Source organism: Carassius gibelio, chromosome B11 (genome assembly GCF_023724105.1).
Source record: "Carassius gibelio isolate Cgi1373 ecotype wild population from Czech Republic chromosome B11, carGib1.2-hapl.c, whole genome shotgun sequence".
Lineage (NCBI taxonomy): Eukaryota > Metazoa > Chordata > Actinopteri > Cypriniformes > Cyprinidae > Carassius > Carassius gibelio.
Window position 1 is genome coordinate 22,515,720 of NC_068406.1, and position 10,499 is coordinate 22,526,218.

A 10,499-nucleotide genomic window follows, 5' to 3' on the forward strand; every position below is an offset into this window, starting at 1 on the left:
TTTTTCAGTGGTGTTTTCTTCCATGGACCATTAGTAGCTGACTGTTACCATTACAACATCTGATTCAGCCTGTATCAGTATAACACTCCATATAATAGTTGTAGAATTTATGAGTATTTAATATGATGTGATCTAGGACCTTCCCCTCACAGCGTTTCCATCCGCGTTAAATCCAATAAGGCGTCTAAAACAAACTCAGAATATCAACAGCCTCAAGTAAACGGCACAAACTTTTATTTGTCATTTTCACAACATACAGTAGACAGTTGATTTGGTAAATTTCACCACTGGACATTTTGTACGTACAGTACTATTAGTGTTTTTTTTTCTTGTACATTACACTCGATTATCAGAAGAAAAGAAAAAAAACAAAACAATGGAAAGCATGAATAAAAATAATTCTAGATAAAAAAATGTAGGAAATGGAGAACCAACTCTTGATGAACTGATCTGAACCTGGAGGGGCTCACCAAGGTCCTCTACTGTATATTATCAGTTTTTTAGGCCAAAATAGGACCCACCTACAAACAACTCATCCTAGGTCTCACGGATGTAGCAATGGTTCTGCTGACTTCATTTTTTTTTTTAAATAAACAATATTCGCCACAAATACAGTCTCGCTTTTGGATTTGAGCAAACCTGCTCCACAGTAGACGTCAGAGTCAGTCTATCTGCCTGCTTTGGTTTGCAACAGCGACTAGGAATTAAACCACTTCTTCAAACAGTCCATCCTACGAAAATGTTCTGTTAACAGAATGATAAATAATCTGCAACACATGAAAAGGTAATTTCTTCAATATTGCTCTGTAATAAAGTGACACATTCATTCACAAGCAGGCATACACAACAGCAGGTAAAGAACATCCTTTAAATCCTCTTTTAATATATATTTTTTGTTAATATCACCTAGATTTTTTTTAAAAGCCCATACTCGATACAACACAGTCCACACATAAAACCAAAGACTCAAATGTAATTTACAGTAATGTTTTCACTAAAGGAAGACAGAATAGCAAAGGAAAGATGCAGGAATAATCAGGGAGGATCTTGCACATGTAAACATTAATACTTGTCTTTTTTTTTTTTTTTTGCAAACTGATTTTTGCATTATAGTTGCAGGCCTAATAGCCACGTAAAATCTTTCACAGGACACGCCAGTCCGAAAAAGTCATCATAGGAAATGCAAGTCAAAATCTCAGTAACTTCAGCTAATTTTTGAGAGCGTATAAGAGTATCGTTGATTGTACGTATTTCGAGCTTATAGCTCTGCTGCTATAATGAAATAAGCAACAGCATGGCCACAAATCAAACTCGGATTTTGACTAGAAATACACTTGACTAGACCTAACGAAGCTTTGAGAAAGGAATGCTACCACTATTTGCCTAAATGGCTTTATTTCCTTCCATGCAAATTTACATTAAGGAATGTTTGTGTATGATATCTGGCTTCCAGTCCCAGGACTGAAATGACATGAGGCAAGGCAGTGAACAAGATACAATGTCACAGATACAAATAAGCAAGAAATGTTTGTGACGAGCACTGCAAAGAATTACCATGAAAACATCTTCCTGTATATTTGTCAGAATTTCAAAAAAATAACAAACGTTTTAGATATATATTTCTAACTGTATCATTTAAATACTGTATTTATTATGTACACTTTTTGGAATAAATATACAGAAAACTCTGTCCGTTTCACTTTTTTATATTTGTTCATTAATAATTTAACGATATTGAAGAGTAGAAGAAGAAAAAATGTTAAAATATGAAGTAAAATGAAGGCATCGCAAACGTATTCCAGATGCCCGATTCTGAAAATTCTAAAATTTTAATTTTGGCCTAATTATAAAGTCTTTAAAACATAATCTGGGCTTAATCATAACTTCAGGCCTAATTAAACCCTTAAAGGGATAGTTCACCTAAATATGACAATTGTGTCATTATTAATGCTTCCTCAAGTTGTTCCAAGCCCTTATTGAGTTTCTTTTGTCTGATGAACACAAATGAAAATATTTGAAAGAATGTTGGTCACCAAACAGTTTTTTTTTCCCCAAATGTCCTGTGTGTTCAATCCTCATACAGGTTTGGAACAAGATGAGGGTGAGCAAATAATTAAAGAATTTTTTTTCATTTTTAGGTGAACTTCCCTTTAAAAGAGCGCTAAGGCTTTCCATTTAAAACAGAATGGACTGCATGTTGAATTACATCATTAAATTTGAGATGTCAAAATGATTTGGAGAGGAGGAGGAGATAGCAGTATGGGAACTGAGGGTTTTGTGTTCCTTGTTTTGTTTTTTCAAGAACCTAAACGGGTGGTTTTTGTGTGTCGGTGCGAGGCAGTGCAGATAGAGCCGTGAGATTTTCAGCAGGCGCAGTCCTGGTGCGGAGCGGTGGGCTGCTCCGTGAGCTGCGGCCCCTGTTTGGCTCCCGTCACTGCAGGATCGCCGGCATCCAGGCTCTCTGACATCTTCTCGCAAATGATGTCAACCAGTCGCTCGAAGGTTTGCTTAACATTAATGTTGTCCTTGGCACTGGCCTCAAAAAACTCAAAGCCTGAAGATAAAAGAAGAAACCAAGACTCTAAAACCCAGTGAGATTCCTCACTTTTATCATTTCAAAAAGAAAACTTTTCCAGACTTAAACTGCTTTGGAAAAATGTTCAGCCCCTATTTCAAATCTTTTATCCACCTTTCAAAATGAATGTCACTATGCTATTATGTTATTAACATGTAATCATTTAGCAGACACTTTTATCCGAAGCAACTTACAAATGGGGACGATAGAAGCAACAAACAGAAGAGCAACAAAATATATATATGGGTGGTGCATGTGACAAATCCTGCTTAGTCTTACACAGCACATGTAGCAAGGTGTTTTTTTTATTTATATAATTTTTTATTTTTAGGCCATAAATTCTCTGAATAAATATTCATTTTCTCATGCACATAGCAGATTCAATCTCGCATGTTCATCATATGCATTTATTTTCTTGAAGCTATATCATGATAAGAAGAAACTTAAAACACTTTAGATCCTGAATATATTGTCTTTTGATAATGTAATCGTGGTTTGTTGTTGCATGATCACTAAACACATGGTTGTGCTTGAGCTAAGAGATTTTCTTATGATAAGACTGCGTTATGATAATATGCATTTTGATTTTATTTATTCATGTTAAAACTATCACTAAACATTTGACTTCATGATCCAAATGGCATACAAAACACTGCTTATATGGTGAATTATTATTATTATTTTTTTATTTTTTAGAATAAGTCCAGAAACACATATAGTTTTCCATATTCGTTTTCTTCTTTCCATAGTTATCCAGAACTATAGAAATGACTAAAGTCAAATTCCAAACTTTTCCATAAGGTGTAAGAAAAAGTTCTAGGACTTTTCGGAATATGAAAAACATGACATATATTTTGGAAAATAGGGTATCTATCAGCAAATGTATACTTCCTTATATATGAGGCTCATATCTGAAAGTATATTTGAAACTATTGTTGTGAATATCCAACTATATTGTAAACATGACTTACCGAGATGCTCGGAGAGCTGTCGTCCCCTCTCAGAAGCCACCACCCTCTCATCGTCCATGTCACACTTGTTGCCCACTAGCAGCACCTGGGCATTATCCCACGAGTACGTCTTAATCTGTGTGGACCTGCCAGAGACAGTCACATTTGTTCAAACGTTTGCTTGTTAAACTTTCCTCCAGGGCTGAACTTTATTATCACAATGTTTTTCTTCCACATCACAATATTAATGCACCATTAATGGGAAAGAAAATGCTTTTCACATGTTTGTTTAACTTAATAATAAATGTATGCACAACCTGATTGTTGGTAATTGTTCAGAACATGCATGTTTAGTTAACTCACCAGTCCTGCACTGCGGCAAAAGACTCCTCGTTGGTGATGTCGTACATGAGGATGAAGCCCATTGCTCCGCGGTAGTAGGCCGTGGTGATGGTCCTGTAGCGTTCCTGTCCTGCTGTGTCCTGTGAAGGAACAAACCAGTAATGCACAAGATGAAATGGGAACAAATGCAAGAGTAATCTTTTACAAAATACAGTAAATGTTAAATATGTTCAATATATTAAAGATGTAATTTATTCCTGTGATGCAAAGCTGAATTTTCAGAATAATTACTCCAGTCTTTATGGTCATGCTGATTTGATACTCATTTATCAGCATTTATTATTACTTATTTAAAATAATTCTTATCTATGTTGAAAAATAGCATTTATCTGAAACAGAATCTTTTGTAATTCCGATTTCTTTTACTTTTACACTTCATCAATTGAATGCAGCTTTGTTGAATGTCTGTTTTTACATCAAACCTTTGAATGGTAGTCTATCACAGTTTACACACTGAAATTAAACAGTACAACTGTTTTCAGCATTCATAATAATAAGAAATGTGTCTTGAGTGCCAAATCAGCATATTAGAATGATTTCTGAAGGATCATGTGATACTCAAGACTGGAGTGTTACAGTAGAAGACTGAAAATTCAGCTTTGCATCACAGGAATAAATTATATTGTAAAATATATTAAATAGACGGTGCTTTAAAGTTGTTTTGACAGATTTTTGATCAAATAGCTGCAGCCCCATCAGTGACTTAAACACAAAAACCTAAAAAACTAAAACTGTGGGGAAAACTGAAATTATTTTCTTCGGTAAACAACAGCATAATGTCGACTTTATAAGTTGTACTAAACCCTTGAATATTCCTTCATTGACCCTGTGCACTTCTTTTCTCTCATAAGCAGGAAAACAGGATCTGAACGTGGTTTCTGCTTTTTCATCTGGCTCCTCCTATCAAGAAACCTGAGAGCAAGTCTAACAATAAGCATCTACTATTAAAGAACTGATGTCTGCATCACTGCACCAGAGAAATGAGCCTGTTAATCATATGAACACTCTCCATTCAGCCATTACAGGCTCGACTTCTGCAGAAGGCCAAACAAGCACATAGAGACAGACAACAAACTACAGCTTTTTAAAAGAGGAGGAAGAAATTCAATCATCTTTATTTCACAAATCCTGCAAGAACACAGAAAGTTTCTGGTTTTCTAAATAAAGCATTTTTGTAAGAAATCTTATACCATTACATGTGCAAGCTCTTTAACATGCTTTACTTTGTTTTATATATATATATATATATATATATATATATATATATATATATATACACACACATATACAATTGTAATTATTTTCAGCAATTGTACACATTAAACTCAGCAGATGGCGCCTGTCCATTAAGCCAAAACTCTGATTCTGAAGTCTTAAATGAGACAGTCTATATTAATAATCAATATCAGTGTCTTAAACACCAGTATAGTCATTCTCACTGAATCACCTACCCTGGACCCTCCAGTAAGAAAATAGGCATGCAATAAGCTCCCAAAATTCAAGCAAAAGTAAATTCCAAAAAATGAAACAAACTTCTTCTAGTCTTCATTAAACAATGACCAAAACAAGGCCTTAAACTGGCACAGATGTGCTCCGTGCCCTCACCCAGATCTGCAGCTTTATCCTCTTGTCGTTTCTGTAGATGGTCTTCACCTTGAAGTCGATGCCCACCGTGCTCACAAATGCTGGCGTGAAGGAGTCGTCTGCATAACGAAACAGAAAGCTGGTCTTTCCTACGCTGCTGTTCCCGATGATCAGGATTTTGAACATGTAATCAAAGTTCTGGTCGGAAGACTCCTTTTGTCCATAACGGTTATCTGTAGCTGAAGCCATCTGGAGGATGCAGAAAAAAAGACATGTTTGCTTAATAACGTCGTGCGGCATTCAGGCCACGTAGCGGTATCGGTTTATAGCCATTAACACAGATGTTATGTTCCCAAATGTACCATAAACACAGTAAAAAAATAAACTGTGAGAGCTAAGAGTAAAATGCATATTATTTAGCATGTACTCTTGCACTGTGAAGCACCAAAATTTAGTTTCTTTCTAAGATACATTCTTAATCTTCTAGTCCAATCAAAAGTGGTAAAAAAAACCAGTGTCAGACTTCACGTCTCAGTATAAGGCTGTCATAGTTAATGAGATAATGCTTTAACACAGTCTAATTTAATTTTAAAAACGGTGCCATTAAGGCAGGGTTGTTTGACTGGATAAATCAGCTGTAGCTCATGCCAGGGTTGCCGTATGATGCATGCAGCTGCTGTGAATAGTTCTTTCCTACACAGCTGCCTATGTAGTAAGCAAGGCAGGTAACTAGGCTTTGGAACACAGTGACTGTGATTTAGTAAGCTACATTTAAGAGCTTGCTGAGGATGGCACACCAAGCAAAAGCGCTATACTTCAAAATGACTGTTTATTTGGATTGACTTTGGCTGAATAAATCTTCGCCCATTTCTCTATCTGTCATTCATCCCTTGAGACCTGTGACCAAACAGCAGCAGTAGAGTCGCCAGCTACTGAAAATCAGTCAGCCAAGAAACTCGGAACAAAACGAAACGTCTGAGCGGCTGCCAGGCCACGGTATTAATCGGACATTTTATTTTTGGTGTCGGATCAATATTTGGCACAGGACCTTCTGAATACAAATAGTTTTTAACGCCTCCATCAGAATGTGACAAGTGACTCAAAGTCAACTTCCTGTTGGGCGGAGCCTATGAGATGCAGTGCGAAAGTTGTTCAGCTCAATGAGATCTATATGTGTACTGAGTTTCTTATGAATACCTTCAAGTATGTGTGAGATATACATCAAGATTTCTGATAGTGTTCCAGGGGGCGCTGTAGAGCCCCTGTGCAATGCCTGTGTCCCAGCATCTGCAGCGTCCTAATGGCCACAGATTCCTACGTGTGCCGCAATTTTCAAGTGTTTTTGAGTATGTTAAGGCCCCCCAAAACCACCAGCAGATTAAAAAAAAAATCCATTAAAAAAAAAGCCATAATGGATCAATAGGGCCCTGCCCTGCAAAAACGTGCTAATTCATATTTTTGTTCTTAAATGCGATCATTTTAGTCACAGTCTGGATCCCTGCTGGAACATATATGGAGGAACAGCATGCTATTATACTATTTCTGCAGTATCCATAACACTAAGCCTGCATATTTTTGAATGCACAGAAATACTTGTATGACCTATATTTTCCAACATGTGCAGTACTCAGTGAAACAATGTGTAACTTACTGTATCCCATAATACAATGCACTCAACTTGACTTATAATTTTCAGTGTCATTAACCACAGATAATATTAGATTACATTTTATGCCTTCAACCTTGATTCATTATTTTATCAGACCGCAAAAGACAAATACTACCATTCAAACTCTGCACTTTTTTTCATGTGTTTGAATTCAGTGTTTTATGCTTAAAAAAAGCTAAATTTATTTGAACAGAAATATACCAAAAAAATATATACATATTTATTAGGCCTGGGGCATCATCTATTGCCGATGGATGATACACATCGCCATGTTGAGCCTGCATCATGGTGTTTCAATTTGTAGACATTGCCCAAACCTTATATTTATACATTTTAAAATAGATGTATTCCTCTGATTGCTGTGCTGATCAGTATTTTAGTGGAAACAATTATTGTTTTTTTTTGCCAGGATTTTGGGATAAATAGATCAAGTCAAAAGAACATCTTTTATTTGAAATAGAAATCCATTCTAACATTATAAATGTCTTTTCTGTCACCTTTAATCAATTCAATGCATCCTCGAATAATTACACACACACACACACACACACACACACACACACACACACACACACACACACACACACACACTTTATGTATATTTGTTTATACTTGTTGAATTGAAATATCTTATATTGATGTTGTATTCTTAATTGTTTTCTGCTTATGAAGCACTTTAAGTTGCATTCCATGCATGAAAAGTGCTATACAAAAAAATTATTTTTATTATAGTATATATACTGTACTATAATAGGCCTATATCATAAAATACAGATAATGCTTTATCAGATAATGCCTTCTGTTTTTTTTTAAATACAGTATATTTAAAAAACACTACCATCCCATTCACAACATACAGTAGCCTCCCTCTAACTCAAACACAAAAACACATATAAAAGAGACAATATAACATAAATCTTATATACAATATAAAAGAGAAAGAGATTCAAAGCTGACATTTCATCTTAAACATTCCTGTCCATCACAGCATGACAGACTTCTATCACACGAGTCTGTATTCACACTTCTATAGGGAGTCTGTTCACACTACCATATGCTTGCTATTTTTACTCTATTTAGCATGCATCCTGTGCACAGTACACAACAGAACTGAACAGACTCTTCAAAACTGTGTCCCACAATGCAATGTGCTTGACTTTATATTTCTAGAGTGTAACAACTGCAAAGCCAGTTGTGATATTTAACATGCCTTCAATCATAATCTTGATTGACCACTTAATTCTATGAAATATGAAAATTCCTTCAGTTCTGTAAAACACAAAAGGAAAATTTCTGAAGAACATGGAGGTTGTTCACATCCATGCAATTACATTAAAACTTAAAGTGATCCACAGAATAACATGCATATAAGTTTGTATAAACTGGAGGCCACATATTCAACACAGTATTCAATAAATCAACCAGAATTTATTCTGAACACAGACATTTGGATTCTAGCAAAAGGTTCATTGGCATCATGATCTTTAGATAGAAAGAACTCACAGATGTTCGAAAAGAAAACAATATTCCTGTTCTAACTTGTATTAGAGATTTAATTATTCCCTTCAACTATGGCCTGGTTCTATATGTGTTCATCACAATCAAAGCGTCTTCCACCAGACGCGGCACAAATTCAACAAAAAGCCTTCTCCTCAGGAGACCCTGGAAGCTGATCTGTGATTCAGCACACCGCGTCTGGTGTGTCGGAAAGATTCGCAGAGCACCAAAGCATCCTAAAGTCAGCATCTCTCCTGATAACACAGTGCTCCAGCAGACTAAAAATAGAGGTTAACTTTTAGAGCAGCTGCTTTTTCAGCCTAACAAAAACAGACTGTCGGACCACCTCGGGGAGGGGGGCAGAGCACATCTTTATGGCTAAATATTGTTGTAAAATAGCCAGTTTCAACAGCAATCACACTCTGCTCCAGTGAGCGTCTTTCTTCTTCCTTTAGACTCAAATCTTCAATAATGCAAAAGTCCGGGTAATCAAGACCTACAGCACTGGACACTGTGTGGTTAGAGAGCTGCGCTGTTCAAGAACCATCCAGCTGATTTGCTTCAAAATACCAGTAAGATAACCCAGATCAAAGAAAATGCCTTAAACCAGTCTGAGATGGTTTGTTGGTTTAAGCAGGTCTAGCTGGTCTCAAAGCCTGGCCAAGCTGGAAAGTGATCAAAACCACTTTGAAATCAGCCAAAGGATCAGCTTGGAAGACGATCAAGCCTTTATAAAGCGTTTATAAACGACGCAACCAATATATACAGTGGCAAACGTGAGAAAATGGTCCGAATCATCCAGGACATAATAACTATAACAGCAGTTTTGCTGAATGTTGGAGTAAAATATCTCAGACTAGTGCAAACAAAACGCATGTGCAAATATGGTTCTGTTATGAGACCTAGCCAATACAATGTTATACTAGCATATTATATGTAAAATTAAAATAAAATTATAATCAGTAAAAGAGCAGAGCATCCTTACATAATAGGAGACTGCACATGCACCGCTGCTGCTGCGGAGGATATTTTCACCTGATTCACCATCTTCTGAGACGAGGCTAAAGAACACAACGATTCTGTATTCTCATTTAGATTTACCAAACGAAGCGGCAAACTATCTTTCGAATCAGTGCAATGTACCTAACGCTAAGGATTCAAAGGCTATGTGCGAGATGTGTTTCATGGCGAGTATAAATAGAAGCATAGGATGCGCGATGATGTCCATGTCAAATGAAGGTTATTCTTCTTATATTCCGCTCATATCTCGCTGCTTTCCCAGCGGAAAACACACACATGCGATAGGGATTGCAAATGATTTAGCCTGAAATATTTCAAACGCGTATTACTGCTGTTGACTTACCGTAAAAGCCGTTTTAAGCGTCACTTACGCCAATACTGCGCCTCTTCCAACACCTGCAGACACTTTGACGTCACTTGAAAGACGTGTGACGCCAAGAGGGGGCGGGGTCAGGGTTTTGATTGACGGCTCGGAGAACTAACGCTAACAATGCAGTCCCTCCCAGAGGACGTACAATATTAAATACTCATTCATTATTTAGGAGCGTGGCTTCGGTCTCTCCATAATTAATCAAAATGGTCGCAGAAAATGAGCAACTAAAACAAGGATATGTTTACATTAACGGCGCAGGTCAGTGTCCTTTTCGCCACACTGATATGTAAACAATGTTTGACTTTTTTTTGTTGGTCATGTTTCTTATAACAGATCACCATGACATCAATGGTTAGCGCAAATGAAGTATAGTTATTATTGTCATTAATGTAAAGTCATAAAGAAAAAAATACCCAAATAAATATTTTT

The 10,499-nt window shown here is 36.5% G+C and overlaps 1 protein-coding gene across 1 annotated transcript; it reads right to left on the reverse strand.

Moving 5' to 3' along the window:
• Window positions 1-212: 212 nt before the first annotated feature.
• LOC127967725 (ras-related protein Rab-3A) lies at window positions 213-10,165 on the reverse strand. Its single transcript, XM_052568364.1, has 5 exons — window positions 10,041-10,165; window positions 5,533-5,760; window positions 3,889-4,007; window positions 3,547-3,671; window positions 213-2,554 (listed from the first exon to the last, which is right to left on the reverse strand). Exons 2-5 carry the CDS (start codon window positions 5,758-5,760, stop codon window positions 2,364-2,366), a joined length of 663 nt encoding a protein of 220 aa, XP_052424324.1. The 5' UTR covers window positions 10,041-10,165; the 3' UTR covers window positions 213-2,363.
• Between the last annotated feature and the right edge of the window lie 334 nt (window positions 10,166-10,499).

What these genes read in the sequence shown, in the direction of transcription:
- LOC127967725 (XM_052568364.1), bottom strand. Translation starts at nt 5,760, where the DNA reads ATGGCTTCAGCTACAGATAACCGTTATGGACAAAAGGAGTCTTCCGAC. An exon ending in GGATAAAGCTGCAGATCTGG is followed by an intron (nt 4,008 to 5,532) that starts GTGAGGGCACGG and finishes GTTCCTTCACAG; the next exon opens with GACACAGCAGGACAGGAACG. An exon ending in ACAGCTCTCCGAGCATCTCG is followed by an intron (nt 2,555 to 3,546) that starts GTAAGTCATGTT and finishes TTTTATCTTCAG; the next exon opens with GCTTTGAGTTTTTTGAGGCC.